The sequence below is a fragment of the Brachionichthys hirsutus genome, chromosome 7 (assembly GCF_040956055.1).
Source record: "Brachionichthys hirsutus isolate HB-005 chromosome 7, CSIRO-AGI_Bhir_v1, whole genome shotgun sequence".
NCBI classification, from domain to species: Eukaryota; Metazoa; Chordata; class Actinopteri; order Lophiiformes; family Brachionichthyidae; genus Brachionichthys; species Brachionichthys hirsutus.
Window position 1 is genome coordinate 14,756,898 of NC_090903.1, and position 20,828 is coordinate 14,777,725.

General features: G+C 51.5%; 3 protein-coding genes across 4 annotated transcripts; 2 read left to right on the forward strand and 1 right to left on the reverse strand.

Moving 5' to 3' along the window:
- The first annotated feature begins 1,379 nt into the window (after window positions 1-1,379).
- Window positions 1,380-16,693, forward strand: vps8 (VPS8 subunit of CORVET complex). The gene is made up of 45 exons (XM_068741707.1): window positions 1,380-1,451; window positions 1,834-1,902; window positions 2,082-2,212; window positions 2,337-2,433; window positions 2,534-2,566; window positions 2,657-2,711; window positions 6,646-6,770; window positions 6,850-6,936; window positions 7,014-7,081; window positions 7,173-7,326; window positions 7,420-7,479; window positions 7,605-7,718; window positions 7,811-7,885; window positions 8,279-8,449; window positions 8,648-8,722; window positions 9,091-9,126; window positions 9,244-9,334; window positions 9,430-9,476; window positions 9,544-9,633; window positions 9,702-9,748; window positions 10,227-10,449; window positions 10,573-10,662; window positions 10,913-10,964; window positions 11,081-11,123; window positions 11,349-11,421; window positions 11,527-11,646; window positions 11,718-11,789; window positions 11,867-11,986; window positions 12,065-12,121; window positions 12,213-12,295; window positions 12,379-12,463; window positions 12,580-12,678; window positions 12,763-12,852; window positions 12,950-12,996; window positions 13,097-13,241; window positions 13,309-13,398; window positions 13,485-13,670; window positions 13,743-13,824; window positions 13,911-13,993; window positions 15,122-15,202; window positions 15,328-15,497; window positions 15,573-15,744; window positions 15,871-15,924; window positions 16,019-16,099; window positions 16,181-16,693. The coding sequence occupies exons 1-45, from the start codon at window positions 1,380-1,382 to the stop codon at window positions 16,304-16,306; spliced, it is 4,221 nt and encodes a 1,406-aa protein (XP_068597808.1). The 3' UTR covers window positions 16,307-16,693.
- Window positions 3,643-5,174, reverse strand: LOC137896223 (uncharacterized). Of its 2 annotated transcripts, XM_068741754.1 has the most exons (3): window positions 5,111-5,174; window positions 4,417-4,507; window positions 3,643-4,107 (listed from the first exon to the last, which is right to left on the reverse strand). In XM_068741754.1, exons 2-3 carry the CDS (start codon window positions 4,482-4,484, stop codon window positions 3,681-3,683), a joined length of 495 nt encoding a protein of 164 aa, XP_068597855.1. In that variant the 5' UTR covers window positions 4,485-4,507; window positions 5,111-5,174; the 3' UTR covers window positions 3,643-3,680. The 2 variants fall into 2 exon arrangements, with proteins under 2 accessions (XP_068597855.1, XP_068597854.1); XM_068741753.1 differs by lacking the exon at window positions 5,111-5,174 and having other exon boundaries at window positions 4,417-4,621.
- A 1,720-nt stretch (window positions 16,694-18,413) lies between the features above and the next one.
- Window positions 18,414-20,733, forward strand: LOC137896178 (calcium homeostasis modulator protein 2-like). Its single transcript, XM_068741709.1, has 2 exons — window positions 18,414-18,965; window positions 19,477-20,733. Exons 1-2 carry the CDS (start codon window positions 18,414-18,416, stop codon window positions 19,888-19,890), a joined length of 966 nt encoding a protein of 321 aa, XP_068597810.1. The 3' UTR covers window positions 19,891-20,733.
- Window positions 20,734-20,828: the final 95 nt, after the last annotated feature.

Genomic DNA, 20,828 nt, shown 5'->3' on the forward strand with positions numbered 1-20,828 from the left:
CTCGGTGGTGACGTGGTCCACGAGCGCGTGCATGGAGCCGAAAGTTTGCTCGCACACGCACGCCGCCGTCCGCCCGAGCCTCCGCCTCGGAGAACTTCGGTCGATCCATCTGCAGATCAGCTCCGTCTTCACGGTGGGGCCTTTGGAGAAATCCAGCAGGCCGTCCATCCCGGCGCCGGGGCCGGGGCCGGAGCCGGAGCCGCTGCCGGCCGGGGCGCAGATGCTCGGGGCGGAGTTGTTGTTCCCCAGCGGAGAGACGAGGCCATTGTGCCTGGCCAGCACGGCCGCCCGCTTCATGCTCCGCACGGCGGGCTGCCCCCCCCGCCGCCGCCGCCGCCGCCGCTGCTCCTGTCGCCGCGTCCGATCCGCACTTCCACCCAAAACGAGTTCGATCCAAGCGGCGAAGCGTTCCACGCCGTCCCGCGTCCGTCCTGCGTGGTTTCGGTGAAAGGGAGCGCGCATGCGGCGGTGCCTTCCCCCCCCCCGCTGCTCGGCGTTAGATCCCGAGAGTCAAAGCCTCCATGCTTTTATTTACTGAGTGAATGGAGCTGAACGGAGTCGAAGGAATCGAGGAGGCGGCGTCCCAACACTGCCTGCAAGCTTCCTTGTCTCCTTCACTTCCCTTCCCCGCTGCTTTCCTCTTTCCTTTTTCATTTCGAGAAACTCAAAAGTTATTTTTGGTGAAACCCAGAAGTATTAAAGTCACCTTCAATTATTTACGTTGTACATATTATGTGTCTTTTTAATTTATTGTTATTTTGCATCAATTGAGTAATTTAATATTCGTTTTATTTGTATTGTTAAATGTCGATGATTTATGTACGAAGGACTTTCAACGGAAACAAGACCGCAAGGGCTTTTTAGGAATGCTCCTCTTAGACAGGATGTTTGACTGTACTTGTACTGTAATACATGCTACTGTGTGACTGTACTTGTACTCTAAGATTATATTTAATAAATATATTCATCATCATCAAAAAATATATAATAATAATACATTTTGATGATTTATGTTTACATGTCAAATTTGATAACATGTACATCGTAATATTTTGATGAAGGAAAGACACATTTTTGTTTTGTCAATTGATGTATGTATAAATTGTATTTTCATAGTTTTGGTAATCATTGATTTCAATTAAATTTACTCGTCAATATCATTGCTGTTATTATTGTTTGTGGTATTCCATCGGCTGTAGATTAAAACAATTAAGTCGAGATACAATTCTACTATTTTACTAATCTTGTTTAATTTGGGTGGGGATTCAATGAGCGAGAGAGAGGCTATTAATGGCTTTTACTTTGAAAGAGCTAACAGGAAGACGTAACTGACGGACTTCCGGTAGCAGGAAGTACACAGACGAGCCTTCAAATCCAGAATGACGGATTCCCCGGATGCTAGCAGCCTCGTCTCTGCGTCCTCACAGCTCAACCTGATGGAGGTGGACGCGGTGAGAGACTCGTTACACTTCCGCTAAAGTAACGGGGATATAAATATTTAAAAAAAAGTAATTTAAGATGAACCGTTTCCGAGTCTGCCGTCGTCCTGGCGCGGACGCTGCTCAGGATTCCGGTTTAACTCGACGGGGTTTCTTCTTCGTGGTTATTACCGACGAGTCCCGACGGCTGACCAGCGTCACGTGACCGGATGTTATTTACGTCGTCGCGTTTGAGATGACACACTTATAAGACAAAAAAAAAATGTCCCCGGGGCACTTTGTGTGTGATCGTGGCCGTGGTGCGTTCAGGGGCCGTCACGTCCCAGTAAGAATGACTGTCAGCATACAGAGCCGAGGTTTTTGTCTCCTACTCACGCGATGATTTCTGCTTCAGATCGACGACAAAGAGTTTGATATTCCGCAAGTGGACACGCCCCCCACGCTGGAGAGCATCCTCAACGAGGTAGTGTGACTGTTACAGCGTTATAACAGCGTTATAACAGCGCTATGGCAGCGCTATGACAGCGTGACAAAGCAGATCCTGCGTGGGTGTTTAATCAGTTCATCTGAGAAGCTGTTTCAGTGTCAGAACGGCTTGTCCCTTGTCCCTTGTCCCTTGTCCCGTGTCCCTTGTCCCTGCAGCTGGAGGATGAGGAGGACCCGTTCGTGCTGGAGGACACCTGCGTGCTAAACGTGGACAACATGGACACTCACTCCTGTGACACGTCCTCTCTAGCCAGCTCCGACAGCGGAGACCCAGCGCATCTGAAACGGCACGTTACCCACTCCGAGTACTACTTCAGACGTTTACCTTTAGCTGTCGATTCCATAACGTACATGGATTAAAGTGTGTGCGTGTGTGTGTGTGTGTGTGTGTGTGTGCGTGTGTGTGGACAGAAGGAGGAGGACAGTGGATCTGAATCCGACAGTTCATGGATCGGTTCTTCGACACAGTCTGCTGAAAGGCATCTCTGCGCAAATTGTCTCTGCTGCCGTGAGACACACACGCACGCACACACACACACGCACACACGCACTTATACAAACACGTTTTTAGGTTGTATTTTCATAATAGAAATGTTTTTCCTCCTCAGGACAAAGTGGACGCTGGACTCCCAACTGCGATAGTGAGTATTAGTTCGATATCGTTTTGGTTTCCGGTTGCGCTAGCGTTAGCTCGTCCTCAGGTTGTCCTGACGGCACGTTCTTCTGCTCAGACCATGTCTGGCGTTATCGCCGTGGGAACGTCTCATGGTCTGGCTCTGGTGTTCGGTGAGTCTGAACCTCATTTCCGTCTCTGTTTTGCACACCGGTGGAAAATATTTTTGGCTTCCGACGTAAAGCTCGTCGCGTTTAGCCGACACTTACTAGCTTCACATGCTGCCATTTTGTTTTTAATCAAACATTGTGTTCCCGTGCTCGGGATGAGAACAGCGGCTGCAGCGCGCGTGTTTGAGTCAGACTTATTTTGAATTAAATCTGAGGCGCAGCGACATCAGATTTCATTTTCGTGTCATGAATGACTTAATGAAAGTTTATTCGGCCCGGCGGCTCGGTGTTAATGTTTACTGATCAGGAGGGATTATTAGTGGCCTTGGTGAATACCTGCTCTGCATTTTTCCCGCCGTCCGAACCTGCGTTTTATTTATTCCCAGATTCCTAATCAAATAGAAACGCTCGAGGGCGAGTCCGTTAAAATTGTTCTGAAGTACTTTCCAATTTCTCCCCTCTTGACCTAATTACCGGTTCAATCTGCGTTTACATCTTAAGCGTCTTTCCACGAACCCTCTGCTGCCCTCAAGTGGTCGTCCTTCCTGCTCAAACGCAGCCCGGGTGGATCCCTCAGCGGTCGGGATCTCGTTTTCAGCACCACCTGTGCTCATTAGTCTTCCCCTCACGGCCCGTCCTCGGCTTTAATCGGTCTTAAGAACCAGATTAACTTTTAGAAATCTCGAGAGAACATGCGTCGCTAATTATGACATCACAGACTGAAGAATCACAACAGGAAGTCAGGACACCAGACATTCTGATCTGATATGAACTTATAAATAGGTTAAAAAAAAAAAGGCATTTAAGACTAAATTGGAATCCTAGTAATTTAGTTGGTGATTATCAGTAGGCTCAACTCTCTGAAGTCGTCAATACATGGACAAAAACAGGACATCACTTTACGGACATGCAAAATTCTCATTTATTTGTGATCAGGCATTGGCGCCTGACATCAGGACTCTCTCTCCCGAGTCAGTACATGCAGATGTCGTTGACGTCTAGCTTCAGCACCGCCTCGCCCGAGTCGGACATGGAGGCGCCGATGATGAGGTTCCCCCACTGATAAGAAACGCAGGAGCCGTCAGGCTTGGCCCGCACGAAGTTGTCTTCACTCCCGTTATACATGACGTCGTAAAGGTCGTGGTCGCAGTCGTTTCCCCTCTCAAAGACCCCGACGGCGTACCAGTTGTAGTAGAGGTTTCGGTCGAAGGGCACGGAGAACATCACGGCCAAGACGTGGCTGTAGTCGCCCATGCTGTTGTTGTAAAGGTCGTAGGTGAAGACGCCGACGGCGCCCGTGGCGGCGCCCGTGGTCTTGTTGAACATGGCGCTGGCGGCGGAGCAGGGATTGACCATGGCTGGCAGCGGTTCCTCGCAGACGCCGCTCTCGATGAACGACCTTAACGCGAAATACCAGATATGGTCAAAAGTTTAATTTTCATTTTATCAAGAGGTTCCCGGAAAGTTCGAGACTCGTTACGCGCAAATATTAGAAGAGCAAATTCCAAAAGCAAACAATGGAATGTATTTTTTGCAAAGGGACAGGCCTAAAATAACATTGTACGAATTAAGCTCTCATCTCATTGGATCCCAGAGAGCGAAGGCGGAGTCAAAAGTGAACTTTGGTAAAAGGTGCGTTAGAACTTTACGCGTCGGAGGCGACTTGAAAGGAAGGCAGGAATAGAAGCGGTCGTCCTGGACTCCTTACCTCACGTTGGCGAGGGTGAAGCAGTTGGTGTTGTTGTTCAGCTCAACGTAACAGTGGCGGTGAGGCATGGCGGCGAGACGGAGGCGGCGGCCTAAGAAGCGTAACCGGAAGTTAGAAGTGTAGCCGCAGCACGGGCAAAAAAAAACAAAAACAGATCGGTGGGAAGAAACGGCGGCTGGCTTCGGGGATCCCAGGCGGGGCCCAATCCAGGTTCTATCTGCAACAAGGCGGAACGCCGAGTTTTCCCTGAACGTAGAACACGACGCCTGCAGAACCTCAGGAGAACTCCGGCTCATCCAACGGGGTCACCCGAAGTGGATTCTGGAATCAAGTTAAGGGAAGGTTCCGCCCTAAAACCCAGTTTCACCCGATTGGTGGAGCAGTTCTCACAAAACAGCTTCAAGTGATCAAGGCGGCTTGACTCGGGAATATTGATCGCAGGTAAACCGGTCGGTAATTACCCGCGCTTTATTCCTTAATAAAACTTTATCTTCATATATTTTCTGCAGAAGTAAACTTGTTGCTCGTTTAAGTTCTTTTTTCTACACTTTCTTGTCACGCGTTGGGTTTTCTTTGACGAGCACACCCAGATTTTGTTTTTCCAAACGATACGACTGCCGGCGTCAGAATCATTAACGTCTGCTTCTCAAACATGGGGGGGGGGGGGGGGGACAAACACAAATAGAATACTTACGTCTTGACGCGGTTCAGCTTGAGCCAGCAGCGGCGGTCTGATTCCACGGCTCTCAGGGAGGAAGTGATCGGGGCGGTCGCTCTGCTCAGGCCCTGCGCACCTCTGTGCTTTATATTGACTCAGGTAATCAGGGCCTTCAGGCACCAGGTGACTCCCTCCTTATCACCTGCTCGGTATCGCCCCTCCCCGGTCTGTTCCCGGACCTGGCCACGGCCACGCCTTATCTACGGAGCGATTGTTTCTTCTTTTTTTCTTTTCAACGTAATGATTATTTGCGTCAGCCTCACGGCGTATCGCCCAGAACACGACGCCACGCGGCGTTAATGGTTGTTGGGTTAGCTTCGGTGTCGCAACGTTCTTAAAAAGAATCAATCCAGAGACTCGTTATAATATAAAGTTGTTCTTTAAAATGAATGACATTTCTAAATATGTGGCTTTCTCAGCCGCCAAAAAGGTTCACGACCCCGTTTCTACTCTGCCTTCTTTCACTGGTGCAAACAGAATGGCCCTCTGCGATCAATAAAAGTATTCCCATTCTGATTACAGGGGGGGGGGGGGCTCCAATCGGTGCAAACTACAAGAATAAAAAAATGCAAATAAGGCAGTGGCTTTTGCTGTCGGGTAAAAAATCATCATTAATATTAAATATATCGTTTAGCCACCAGTTGTCGCTGGTCAACGTTTAATCTTAAAGGTAGAAACCAATGTTTGTTTCTATGGCAACAGAGAGAGGGGCGTATTGCTCTAATCTAATCTGACGTTTCGGCTGCACGCTGGTTTAAACCTGATCGGACGTATCGGTATCAATCAATATGTTGTGTTGATTGATCTGCGATATACTGTCAGCAAGGCAGGACCAAGAATAAAACGAGCGTGTTAGCGTTGTAAGGGACTGCAGGTCTCCATGGATACGGGGGGGGGGGGCTGACCCGTGTCTCTTTGCTCTGCCGACACGCTGATGCCGGGACAGGAAAAGGTACGAGGCCGCTCCTGGTTCATGTTGCTCGTGCTGCGGGACGTCCCTCGTGTCCGTCGTGTCCGTCGTGTCCATCGTGTCCATCGTGTCCCTCATGTCCGTCGTGTCCCTCGTGTCCATCGTGTCCATCGTGTCCCTCATGTCCGTCGTGTCCGTCGTGTCCATCGTGTCCGTCGTGTCCATCGTGTCCGTCGTGTCCGTCGTGTCCATCGTGTCCATCGTGTCCGTCGTGTCCGTCGTGTCCGTCGTGTCCATCGTGTCCATCGTGTCCGTCGTGTCCATCGTGTCCATCGTGTCCGTCGTGTCCATCGTGTCCATCGTGTCCGTCGTGTCCATCGTGTCCGTCGTGTCCATCGTGTCCGTCGTGTCCCGGTCCCGTTCCGTTGGTGCATGTTTTGGTTGCCTGACTTGATTTTCTGCACTCGCTATTTATTTTTCCAGCCGTTTTCAGACTCCAACGTTTCTTTAAAGCTGAATGTGGGGAAACCCGAGACTCTCTCTCTCTCTCTCTCTCTCTCTCTCTCGCTCTCTCGCTCTCACACAAAGTCTTCCTCTCCAGACACCAACCAGGCTCTGCGGCTCTGTCTGGGCACCAAAGCGACGGGGGCGGAGTTCGGAGCCGTCTCCGCCCTCAGCATCAACCGCGACTGCTCGCGGCTCCTCTGCGGGTTTGCCAAAGGACAGGTACGTGCCTCGGAGCGGACGGCGGCGCGACCACGACTCCACCCTCCATCGGCCTGTCTGTCTGTCCCTGCGTCTGTAGATCACCATGTGGGATCTAGCCAATGGGAAGCTCCTCAGAACCATCGACGACGCCCATCCTCCAGGGACGGCGATCCTGCACGTGAAGGTACACAAACACACACACACACAGACGCAGCGGCGCGACCTTTCACCTGCTTCCCCTTCCTGCGTTTGTGTCTCCAGTTCACAGACGACCCGACCCTCGCCGTGTGCAACGACAGCGGCGGCTCGGTGTTCGAGCTGGCGTTCAGGTGCTTTAGAACCGCCGTGAACGAGCAAACCGTTGATGCCGCAGCGTTCCCCCTTTCACTTCGGTGTCTGTCCCCCCCCCCCCCCCTCCAGGAGGGTGATGGGGATGCGCTCCTGTGACTCCCGGTGCCTGTTCAGCGGTTCCAAAGGCGAGGTGTGCTCGGTGGAACCTCTGCACGCTCCTCCAGACTTCAGGGACCATCCCATCACGCACTACTGCCTGCTGGCCATGGCGTCGCTCACGAAGGTGCGCCGCCACGCTGCCACGCCTCCTCCGCCCTCCTCTGCGCGTTCACGGAACCGTTCATGATGGAGCTGCTTCCTGGTTTTCTTTAACCAGATCCTGGTCATCGGGCTGAAGCCGTCTCTGAAGGTCTGGATGACGTTTCCCTACAGTAAGGTCTGTATGTACTATAATCTTCTTACCCTACATGAGTATCGTGAGTACGTGGACGTAGCATCTGACCCCGACCCCCCCCACCCCCTGCTGACGGGAGTTCGTACGACGTGCTCTCTCATCGCCAGTCGGATCCGTCCAGCGTTCCTCAGATGGCCTGGCAGTTCGTTCCGGTCCAGAAGAAGGTCAACCCCATCCTGGCTTTCTGCAAAGGAGACACGGTCCACTTCCTGCTGGTATCTGCTCGGCGCCGTCGCAGCGAGGTCTCTTTCTGTGCATTCGGCGTGCGTAACGAAATGTTCTCCGGCACCGGTTGATGTTTCAGGTGGTAAAGAAGGAGGAGACTGGGACCATCCACGTCATCAAACAGAGGCAGCTGCACCTCAGCTGTGACATCATCAGTCTGAGTGTGAGCGCCCCCGCCGTGTGACGTCGTGTCGTTGGATTGGCCTCACATGAAGCTAGCTCGTGGGGTAGCACCCGGGACTCTTTAGCAACATGCTAAACCGTACATGACAGCATTGATCACTTTGTACCGGCACATTTTACAGTGTGCATGAATTGCATAGGGGCTGCAGATGTAAATTAGCTTTAAGCTAACTCTGGTAAAATGCATCAAATGGAGACATTTATGTTTTTTTATTGTACTTTGTCTTTTACAAATAAACAAAAAGCAAAAGTAACAGCAGGACAAATAAGACAAGTTTTTTTTCCTTCTTATTTGGCCAAACTAGTTAGATCAGTTGCCCCCCCCCCCTCCTCGTTATTGTGAGGTTCCACGTCTTTAGATGTGTCTCTGCAGTGGATCAACAGTCGGACCCTGGTGCTGGTCGACAGCCACGAGAAGCTGCAGGTGGCGGACCGGCCCAGTCAGGAGGTTTTGGAGACTCTGGACTTGGAGCAGGTGCAGCTGGTCTACAACAGCCGTCATTTCAAGTCGCTGGCCACTGGGGGGAACGTGTCCCAGGCTCTGGTGAGGGCGGGGGCGGGGGCGGGAGTGGAGTGTGAGATGACTGGTCGAAAGGGGCCTTTGACGTGAACGTGATTGTGATGATGAACGCGTCACTGTGACGTATTCCGTTTCAGGAAACGCCGGCGTTCCCTTTTACATCCACGGCCCGCCACCATGTTTGGAGTCTTTATCAAACTAAAATCTGACGTTTGCTTCCAGGCTTTGGTGGGAGAAAAGGCGTGCTACCAGTCCGTCTCCAGCTACGCAGGACAGATCGTCTATTTGGGCACGAAGGTAGTGTATTCAGTGTGTGTGTGTGTGTGTGTGTGTGTGTGTAAAAGGAATTTCCCTTTTAAATGAATGTAAATCCTGTTAATCTGTTCTCCGGACCCAGAAACTCGTTTAAAACATCTTTTTTATGGGTTTATGTCTGGCGGAAATATAGATGCTAAAATAAAACCTAATGATTGTGCACTTTTCCGTTTGTTATTGAAAGTGAGTGGCGCAGGTAGAGGAGGAAGACTCCGCCCTAAAAAGAGTTCACAAAGAGGAACGTTGAGAACAACGCATCCCTTCTTCTCTCTTTCCAACATAAACGAGACGAATAATTAGCCCGTCAGCGTTTCACCACCTGAACTGCGCCCCGTTCTCTTGTCTTGCAGTCGGCTCACATTATGACTCTGAGGAACTGGAGGGAGGTACGTACGGAATGTTTGCTTCTGTTCATTCAACAAGAGCAGAAGCAACAAAAGCAGCCAAAGTCGAAGTCTTTCCGCTGGAGGCGATTTCGACCGGCGGCTTGTCTCTGTGTCCAGCGCATCGACTGCATGCTGAAGCAGGAGCATTTCGTCCAGGCGCTCTCCCTGGCCTGGTCTTTCCACGAGGGAACTGCCAAGGCCGTTCTCGGTGGGTAGAAAAGCATCAGTCGAATCCGCCGACGCGTTGAAGACGGGAGAAATCGGGAGACCTTTTTTTTTTTTTTTTTCTTCTTCTTCTTCCAGGGCTGTTTGGAGATCCGGCGAAAAGGAAGCGAGTGGTAGCCGACAAGGTGAGGACGGAAAGGACGCCGCGTCGAGTCGGCGTACGGCGGACTCTGACGGTCTCCGTCTCTGCAGATGGTCGAGATCGTTTTCCAGTTTGCCGAGTTCGCTTTGAAGAAGTGTCCAGAACATGGAAAGATCCAAGTGATGGAGCAACACTTCCACGTAAGGACTCGAGTCGCGCCGCGGGTGCAGACGCGGGCTGACCCTCCATCTCGCTCTGTTGCGTTTAGGATCTGGTCCCGTTCATGGTGGACCACTGCCTGCTGCTGCAGAGGCCGTAAGTACCGGCGCCCACAGGTTCGTCACAACCGTGAGGATGAGACGCACGATTATATAATAACCCAGTAGGGGGCGATCTGGAGCACGCAAAGAACACCCTGCTGTTCCGTAAAGGGCGAGAAACAAAAACGTGTCAGGCTGCAGCAAATCCAGAAGAGCGTGATCAGACATGACGGCAAGAAAAACTGGCTGAAACGGAGGTCTTTGAATGCACCACGGAGCAGAAGTAGGATCTTAACAATGGCAGGCAAGAGGACAAGTAACCTTCAAAGCCGTGCGTGTGTGTGTGTGTGCGTGTGTGTGTGTGTGTGTGCGTGTGTGCGCGTGTGTGTGCGTGTGTGCGCGTGTGTGTGCGTGTGCGTGTGCGTGTGCGTGCGTGTGTGTGCGTGTGTGTGTGTGTGTGCGTGTGCGTGTGTGTGCGTGTGTGTGTGTGTGTGTGCGTGTGTGTGTGTGCGTGCGTGTGTGCGTGTCTATAGCGACCTGCTGTTCAACCAGTTGTACTCTCGGCTGGCGGAGAACACGGTGGCGAAGGGAGTCTTTCTGGAGTCGCTGGAGTCGCACATCGTCGCCGACCGCCTCGGACTTCTCACCACGCCCATCATGAGGGACCTGCTGGCCCATTACCATGGCAACGGTATGATGGACAGCCTGGAGAGATGCATTGTGCATCTGGATGTCACCAGCCTGGACATACAGCAGGTATGTGTGTGTGTGTGTGTGTTTCTTATAATGATTGTGTCCTTGGTAAATAACACGCTGTGTGTGTGTGCGTGTGTGTGTGTGTGTGTGTGTGTGTGTGTGTGCACGCGCGTGTGTGCGCAGGTGGTTCAGGTCTGTTGGGAGAATCAACTCTATGACGCAATGATCTACGTTTTCACCAGCGGGATGAACGACTACATCACGCCGATGGAGGTAAGAGCTCCGCCTCCAACACGTTCATCACGATGATGTCGGCGTTTGATCTCATTAAAGGAACAGTTCACTCAAAAATGAAAACTCCATCAGAGTGTTTAGTCGAGCAAAGAAAATGGGGACTCGATTTATAATGGAAATAAGCTTAAATGTATTATGTTTAAGGTGATTTTAAACTTGGATTAGATTTGGATGGCGCCGCTGTTATTGATAACGTGCTCCTCTCCGCTGTCTTCTCATTATACGTCAGAAACTCTTTGCAGTGGTTGGCCCGCCACTTAGGGAGGGGAGGAGCTTAATAGGTGAGTCTGGAAACTACATCCCCCAGAGGTCATAGCAGCAAATTTAAGCATCACAGGGAGAAAAAAAAACAAATAAACTAGAGCCTTTAACTCTGTTCTTCATGGGATTTCGGCAGATGAGGAAGTTGTGATGGGGAACAAACTTCTGGTGTACATCAGGTGTGTTTACACACGCACACACGCGCACACACACACACACACACAAGCATTTTATTGAAATGTAGTCCATTGATTACAGTACAAACAGATACTTTTAATATTAATACATTATTTTAGCGAATATTTTAATCAATATATTCTGAGGAAAAGTTTAACACAGTAACACTTGACTGTAACACTGATATCCCCGTGTGTGTGTGTGTGTGTGTGTGTGTCTTCGTACAGCTGCTGTCTTGCAGGAAGAGCATATCCACTCGGTGACATCCCTGAAGATCTCGTGGTTCAAGTCAAAAATCAGGTGTGTCCGTGCAAACACACACACACACACACACACACACACACACGTTCGTAGTGTGTAAGTGGACTAATTCTGTGTGTGTGCGTGTGTGTGTGCGCGTGCCAGGTGTTTGAGTTCCTCATCCGTCTCCATTCAGGCGAGTCATCCGAGGGCGAGGAGGTGTTCCCGTGTATCCGGACCCTCCTCCACTTTGACACCCGGGAGTTCCTCAACGTCCTCGCCATGGTGAGACGTCCATTCTGGACGGCGTTCGTCCGTCCCGGTCGGGGGGGGTTCTGATTTGTCTCTCCTCTTAGACGTTTGAAGACTTTAAGAATGACAAGCAGGCTCTGGAGTACCAGCAGAGGACCGTGGACATCTTGCTCCAGGTACCGTCGCAGCTTCCTGTGCGCGCCGCTGCGTCTTTGCATCAGCAGCCTTTCCTTTTGTCCGTCTGGTTGCCTAGGTGATGGTGGACAACCCAGACTTTACTCCGTCTCAGGTGGGCGGGCTCTTCACCTTTTTAGCGCGCCAGCTGGCCAAACCAGACAACACGCTTTTCGTGAACAGGAAGCTCTTCGACCAGGTGAGCGGTCGTCCTGGAAACGTGCAGGTTCCTGGCCAATAAACCGTTTCGCTCATCCTCTGCTCCGACCGCTGTCAGGTTCTGGAGTTCCTGTGTTGCCCTGACGACGACTCCCGACACACTGAGAGGCAGCAGGTACAGAGTGACGATGTAGTCTTTGCTGTCTCGGAGGCGGGACCGTTCCCGTGGGGATTTTTACCTGCCGTTCATTGGGACCGGTTCGCAGGTTCTGCTGGAGCTGCTGCAGGTCGGGGGGGTCGTCCAGTTTAACGAAGAGAGGCTGCTGGCTTTAGCGGAAAAAGCCAAGTTGTGAGTGTGGACGTCAAAAGCAGTCAAACTGAGTATGATCGTTACGTTAAAACACACACAATGACGTCCGTCTTCGCCTCCAGCTACCAAATCTGTGAGTTTCTTTATGAGAAGAGACACCTGTATGACAGGATCATCGACTGCTACCTGAGGGACGACCTCAGAAAGGTCAGATCCAGCCTGATTCCTACCTCATCGAGCCGACAAAACGAGGGTGACATCTGAGAGAGTGTGTGTGTGTGTGTGTGTGTGTGTGTGTGCGCGTGTGTGTGTGCGTGTGTCAGGGGGAGATCTTCAGCTACGTTCACAATCTGCTGTCCATGCCCGGCTACGCCCCCGAGGAGAAGCGAGCGGTCCGGGCCAAAGCGCTGCAGCACATGCAGGTTAAACGGGACCCCGCCCCCCCGGCTGAATGCCGCTGAGTCGAGTTCGAGTCCCGGTTTAAACGCTCTGACGTCTCCTCACAGGAGCTGGCGACGCTCAGTGCCTCCAGATCGGCAGAATTAGTGGCGTTTCACTTCGATGAAGACGTCCGGAGCGTCCTCTCTGAGTTTCAGGTGAGGCTGAGCGGCGGCAGATACCTGCCGTACACCTGAACATGGCTGCCTGTCTGTCTGGATGTCTCACTGGCTGCGCCCGTCTTCCTCTCATTAGGACGACGGGTTGCTTTTCAGGTTCCTCTGCTGTCTCCTGGAGCCGCGGTACGTCAGTGATCTTCCTCTACCGGTAGCATTTTCCCTAAATCCATCCCTCCATCTTGTTCTCACCTCCTCCTCGCCTCTCATCCACGCCGTTATTCAGGGAAGGACAACGTCCGGAGGCCGCCTGGCCCCTGGATCCTGACCTCCACGAGCTTCAGCTGGACCTACTGAGCCGCTTCGCCCCCCAGGAGCTCCTGGGCTTCCTTCAGGCCTCCCAGCACTACAGGCTGGAGGAGGCCATACAGGTGCAGGGGGTTTGTTTTCACCTGGCTTTGTGACGAGACGATCCACCAACCCCACGCTCTGCTCCAGATTACACAGAGGCACCGCCACAATAAGGCCACGGCTTACCTGCTGGAGAAGAAGGGAGACGTTCAGGGAGCGTTTGCTGTCTTGTTAGCGGTAACTGTTTAAACGTTCGCGTTTAAAAAGAACTCGAGTACAGCGAATGTACTTCATACGCCGCCGCTCTTCCCGTCTCTCTGCAGACGCTGAAGGAAAAGCTGACTCTCCTCACCGCCGAGAGCGACGGAGGAGGCACGAGAGGAGGCGCAGGACAAACCGAAGAGGAGACGGACGGTGAACCGACACTGGCGGCGGTCAAGGAGGCGCTGGATGACATCGTCGCCTTGTGTCGCCGAAGCTCGCAGAACCTCTATCAGCAGCAGAGAGAGGTAGCGTCTGAGTTTGGGGGGGGGGCGGGGGAGGTGAACGGCGCCGGCTCACTCCGGACGCTCTCCTCGCAGGTTCTGTGGTTTCCGCTCCTGGAGACGATGATGGACTCGCAGAGACAAGTGAAGGGGCTCCACGCCAAACACACGTTTCACGGTAAGCGCACACACGCTTGTGACACGCCCTGACAGTGAGGCTGGTTAAGATGATGATGATGATGATGATGTTTGCTTGTGTGCCAGTGCTGAAGGAACTGACGATGAAGGTTCTCAACAGCATGAGCAGCTTCATTCCTCTTCCTGCCATCATTCAGCGGATACTCCAGGTGTGTGTTTCTGTTGGTTCAGCCTCCCAGACCTGGACTGTTTCATAGCGTGGACCTGGACTGTTTCATAGCGTGGACCTGGACTGTTTCATAGCGTGGACCTGGACTATTTCATAGCGTGGACCTGGACTATTTCATAGCGTGGACCTGGACTGTTTCATTGCGTGGACCTGGACTGTTTCATAGCGTGGACCTGGACTATTTCATAGCGTGGACCTGGACTATTTCATAGCGTGGACCTGGACTGTTTCATAGCGTGGACCTGGACTGTTTCATTGCGTGGACCTGGACTGTTTCATTGCGTGGACCTGGACTGTTTCATAGCGTGGACCTGGACTGTTTCATAGCGTGGACCTGCACTGTTTCATAGCGTAGACCTGGACTGTTTCATTGCGTGGACCTGGACTGTTTCATAGCGTGGACCTGGACTGTTTCATTGCGTGGACCTGGACTGTTTCATAGCGGTGACCTGGACTGTTTAATAGCGTGGACCTGGACTGTTTCATTGCGTGGACCTGCACTGTTTCATAGCGTGGACCTGGACTGTTTCACAGCGTGGACCTGGACTGTTTCATTGCGTGGACCTGGACTATTTCATAGCGTGGACCTGGACTATTTCATAGCGTGGACCTGGACTGTTTCATTGCGTGGACCTGGACTGTTTCATAGCGTGGACCTGGACTATTTCATAGCGTGGACCTGGACTATTTCATAGCGTGGACCTGGACTGTTTCATAGCGTGGACCTGGACTGTTTCATTGCGTGGACCTGGACTGTTTCATTGCGTGGACCTGGACTGTTTCATAGCGTGGACCTGGACTGTTTCATAGCGTGGACCTGCACTGTTTCATAGCGTAGACCTGGACTGTTTCATTGCGTGGACCTGGACTGTTTCATAGCGTGGACCTGGACTGTTTCATTGCGTGGACCTGGACTGTTTCATAGCGGTGACCTGGACTGTTTAATAGCGTGGACCTGGACTGTTTCATTGCGTGGACCTGCACTGTTTCATAGCGTGGACCTGGACTGTTTCACAGCGTGGACCTGGACTGTTTCATTGCGTGGACCTGGACTGTTTCTTAGAACAAATGTACCCGTGGTGACGCTGCGTGAATGATTGTCTTCCAGGACCCGGTTTACGGAAAAGGAAAGCTGGCGGAGATCCAAGGCCTCATTCTGGGAATGCTGGACACGTTCACCTACGAGCAGGTGAAGCTCCTTCACGAGGTTCCGGATGTTTTCTGTCTGAAGCGCCTGAAGGAGGATCATTTGTGTCGCTGCTGTTTGTTGAACGCACCTTTGGGCCTTTGATAACGTTTCCCTCTCCGCTTTAGACTCTACTTGAAACCACCACCAGTCTGTTGAACCACGACCTCCACTGGTCCCTCGCGCACCTGCGTGCTGCCGTCACAAGAGGGCTCCACCCCCGACAGGATTACTGTAACATCTGCCTGCAGCAGTACAAGAGGAGGCAGGACTCACCCGAGGAGATCATCGTGTTCAGGTAAGGCGCGCCGCCCGCTTGGCGACGGGACGTCCTTCTGCACCCGAGTGACAGACGGCGCGTGTGTCTCCTCAGTTGTGGCCACCTCTACCACTTCCAGTGCCTGCAGCAGAAGGACGGTGGGCGGGGCCTCGCTTCAGCGCCGCCGCAACAGCCGCTGAGCTGCTACAAGTGTTCGTCCAGCAAAGGAGGACGGAGCGGGCCGTCCGCCGAACCCGGAAGAGGCCGCAGCGCGTCCCTGGCTCAGGTGCGTGCACCCGCCCCTTGACCTGGACCTAGCCGCAAGCTAACGTTAGCATGCCGACAGCTAGGGTTCACTGACTCCACGCAGAAACAGCAGCTCTAATCTGTCCCTCCCTGCCTCCGCCCTCAGACCCGCGTCACGTCCGTCCGTCTCGATGGACAAGCGGAGACCGGAGGAAAGAAGGTGAAGTTATATGAGAGGATATTTGAAGCTACGGAAGCCGGCCGGTGTAATCCGTCAGCCTCGCAGACGTTCCCTTTGTTCTGGCCGTTTCCAGGTGTTTGTCGGGGCGGCGTTGGACCCTCAGCAGGAACAGTCCTGGGATCAGCTTCGCTCTTTATACAGGGGACCGTCCAGGGTACAAACAAACGCCACACAGAGACGCCGACGAACAACAGCGTGCTCTTATAACTCTGTTTCCTCTCCTGCTTCCTCCCAGTTGTCCATCCTCTCCGAACTGTCCCACGGACACAGGAACGAGAGGACGGGCTTCCTGATTACATCCCAATCGGGGGCGGAGAATTCCCAACTTAAACTCTCCCCTCCGCCTCTCCTCGAGGAGTGAAGGACTGTCTTGTCTTCCATCCGTCGACACGCTCTCTTCAGATTCCCACCTTTTCTCCGACTGGACCGCCTTTGAAGCGGGTTAGCGTTAGCCTCTCGGCGCCGATGAGCGCGTTTTAACCCTTCGTTTCGGTTCTGATCTGAACAGAACCGCTTGGATTCAAGCAGCAGAAAGATGTCTGCACTTTGAAAGTCAGACACTGTCCAGGACTGTACTGTGAAACATCGCTGCTTGGTGATGTCACTGCCTGATGATGTCACAGTGGGCGTGTCGGCCTCTTATTGATCTTCGTCGAATTATGCTTGCTGCCTAAGTTCAGTGTTTTCTCTCATTACGTTGAAATTTCATTTCACAAAACCTGATTTCATTGCACAATGTGATAAAAGTATCCTGTTTACTTTTACTTGTTTTTTTAGTTTTCATCATTAATGCAAACAAAAGTCAACAAGGCAACTTCATCTTCTGATAACCGCGTCGGGACAATCTATTGCAACAGTAATAGGAACTGATTTCTCATCATTTTACACCGCCGTTAGCAAAAATATCTAATTTGACCTTTTGCTTAACATTCGTTCACCTCAAACTCACCTTAAAAGAAAAGATGAAAAAAACACCAATTCTTATGAAAATAATAGAGAAGAACCGTCATGTAAGGTGATATTTAGATCCCGCCCTCCAGCGTCTCACCGCCGCCGTCTGCGAGTCTGGTGGGAGTTTCCAAACTTTATGACACAGGTGTGTTACCTGAGACGCTAACATTCATAGCCTAAGGCAGGGAGCTGTGGAAAAGCTCCGCCTCCATGTGAAATGTAGACGCTGCAGGCGTTCGTTCACCTGCAGAAGAAGAAAAGTTCCCGCTCATAGGCGCAATGTGAGACTCTATTCTGACCCCTAGAGGTAAAGCTTGGTACACGTCGATGTGTTAATGTTAACGCCAGGCTAGTGTTTGCTTTAGGTTAGCTATTTGGCTAAATGCTAACCTAATGTTAAAGCACATTGTTGTTATTGCTATTGCTGTAACCAATTATCTTACCCATTATAAACCTTAAAACAAGCTAACATGTTAGCATGGGCTAATTCAGGCTGAAACAGTGGACCAATAAGAACAAACCTAAATGTCAACATTGATTCCCCCCCCCCCCCTCACCTTTATATCCATAAACTTTATGCTTGTAGCACTTTAGCATGATCCGAGCTGTGAGCGCATCGATCGGCAGGAAACTTTCTCTGCAGCTTCCCCTGCTAAACGCCGCATCGTTTCACTTCCACGGCCAAACCTCTGGCGTGGATAAACACAATTGGAAATTGAAGAAGGGCGGAGCTAAACAACTCGGTGTCAAACCTTGTTGAACAGAACTCCAGGAGATTCACCGACTCGTCCTTTTCCCTTCCCGTTTCCTTTTCCAAAGCTTCCTCCTAAAATCTCACCTCTGGACGAATCTGCCTGCGTCGTCCGACTGGAACTCATTCCTGTTCCCGCTTTGGGATCCAAACTGGCTCTTGCTTTGTCCTCAGCTCCACTCCGACACGTGTTTTTACTTGCAGAGCGGCTTTTTTTTTTTTTTTTCCCCACTGGGGAGGAAACTAAAGGAGTTCCCGCCCGTGAGTCATCAGCCGTGCGTCGCCTAAAAACATTCCAAATAGAGGGTCTTCTCTTTCCAGAGGTGCGTCCACGGATTCGGAGTTTTCCTGGAATTATCCCGTTTTGTTTTTTTTAAAGGCTTGGCAAAACACCCGGAGCTGGAGGGGGGGGGAGGTGGGTGGGGGGGGGGGCTGGCGTGACTGCGTTCCATCGTAACTCTTTGTTCATCAAATTGCAGGTTATATTTTTAGAAACTTTGGACGAGGCTTCCAGCTGTCTCCGATTCCTTTCTTGATCGTCGCCGTGACTACGACTCAAGTAAAACGACTTGCATCCACTGCTGGAAGTGAAGCCACTCATTAAAGAATCAGCTTTCCCACCGGTCGGGCCGGAACCAGAACCGCCTGTTCCCTGAAGTCTGCGTCTCGTGTCCGTTTGCCTTCTTTTTTCCCCCCCCTCTGCAGCCGGAAAACCAGAATCAAAGAGCTTCAGTGTTCCTCCTGGAATAACCTCGACGTCCCCGACATGGCCGCCGCCGCGCTGGTCACGGAGAACTTCAAGTTCGCCTCGCTCTTCTTCAAGAGCAAAGACGTCATGATCTTCAACGGCCTGATCGCTTTGAGCACCGTGGCGGGACAGACCGCGTTCAACGTCTTCGCCTTCGACTGCCCCTGCTCCTCGGGGAGGAACTACCGCTACGGCCTGGCCGCCATCGGCGTTCCGGCGCTGGTGCTTTTCCTCATCGGGATAATGCTGAACAAGAGCAGCTGGGACCTGGTGTCCGAGTGCCGGATTAGGAAATGCAGGAAGTGGTCGGGAGCGGCGGTCTTTGCGCTGCTCGGGAACGTCCTGGGCCGGGCCGCGGTGGCGCCGTTGACCTGGGCGGTCATCTCCTTTCTGCAGGGCCAGGCCTACACCTGCGCCCTCAGTGAGTTTGTGAAACGCACCACACTGGAAGGCTTCCCCACAAGTCAGGGGTCAGAGGTCATGGCCAAATTCCCATGCCTAGACAGTGTTCCGACAGACCTGCGGAGTTTCTGGCCTGAAATTGAGCGCCGACTGAAATATGAATCTCAGGTACTGGTTCTGCCTTCGGAGGGCCGGCGGGTTCAGACGCCTGAAGTCGTTTAAATAGTTTCAAGATGAAAAACGAATGTTATAAAGCGAACCTATGATGCAGAAACAAACATTCAGTCTGTACTAGCTGCGCTGAGTGGAATTGCAGCTAACAGTCAGCAGTTAGCAGGATTTGCATGTTTTAAATTACGTGGCTTTTTTTTGTTTTCTTTCATTAAGGGCGTTGCGATTCCGAGTTTTGCAGGTTTTACAGGTTTTTAGCTGCAGGTGAATCCGGCGCATTAAAACACAGGATTGACTTTAACGCCTCGATTAGCTGCGACCTTGTTTTTGTGGCGCCTCTTTTTTGTTTCTTCACTTAATTATTAATCATTAATTAAACTTACTACCCAGCTGCATGTTAAAGCAAATGTAATTTCCACCATTGTTTGTATTTCTCCATTTAAGGACAACAATCAGAGGAAAGCCTTTGATCCAGCATCATGACCTCACACCTGTCCCTTCCTTTCAGCTGATTGGCTGGCTGCTGGTGGGAGGAATGGCCGTGGCCGTGTTCCTGATGATGTGCATGAAGCGCTGCTGCTCGCCGCTGGGCTACCTGCAGGAGGCCTACTGGTCCACGTACCGGCACAACGAGAAGGCTCTCTTCGACCGCACGGCCGGCGTCCACGCTCGCCTCCAGGCCGCCGACAACGTGAAGAGCTTCTTCGGCTTTGTGGCGCTGGAGAAGGAGGAGAAGGAGCAGCTGCAGGAGTTCGAGTCCGCGACTTCCATCTGCAGCCTGAACTGGAACAGGGTGACGGGTGTCTACCTCTACAGGGAGAAGAACGGCCTGCCCCTCTACAGCCGGCTCAACAAGTGGGCCACATATAGGAAGGTCCTGAGCGAGGAGGACATGGACAATGAGATGGACGCCATGGTTTAGACCAGGGGTGGGCCACAATGGGTTCTAAAATTTGACAGAGGGGCCGGGCCAGGAACAGATGGATGGAGTGTTTATGTGAACTAATATAAACGACATGTAAAAGCTATGACATGAAAGGATTTGGCCTTTTACAGGTAGCATTACAGGGAAAAAGGTAAAATGAATGAGGTTTGTAATTAAATACAATTTTATGATATAATTTGGACAAGTTCGGCGGGCCGTATTATCAAGGCTAACGGGCCGCATGTGGCCCCCGGGCCTTAGTTTGCCCATGGTCTGGTTTAGACCCAACTCGTGGACTCTGAGCGGATTCAGGCGAAGGACGAGCTGTGGTCCGAATCCTGACGTCAGCTGTTGCTACCTCTAGTGTGTGTGTGTGTGTGTGTGTGTGTGTGTGTGAACATTTGTGCAGCTTCATTTCCTACTGCCTGAGTGAGCAAGGGAAAATCCGGGCTTTGTGCTGGTGCCTTGAACGCATCTCCAACTCGATTGATCTCTGTTGTTTTATCTCAAAGAACAAACTGCGCTTTAATTGGTAAAAGTGACCTTCCATAGGTTAATGGAGAACCTTAATTATTTAGATCTGTTGAAGAAATATTTTTGGAAAAGCTAATGAAACGCATTTATAGTAAAAAGGTTTGAAGGCCGTTCCACTGGTCGCCACTAGAGGGCGATGCAAATCAAAGGTTAATTTTCCTTAACGACTGGGTGCAGCTGGTGTGTGTGTGTGCGTGCATGTGCATGTGCATGTGCATGTGCATACCCACACGTCACAGGAGATGATTTTTTTTTAATACCATCTTGGGTTTATTGTCAAAATAATTTATCATCGGTGTGCAGGAAAAAAATAATAAAGACTTTTAAATAAATATAAGTGGAACCATTTTTATTATGTTTCACTCTCTAAAGTCCAGTTTTACTGACCTCTGCCGCCTCTA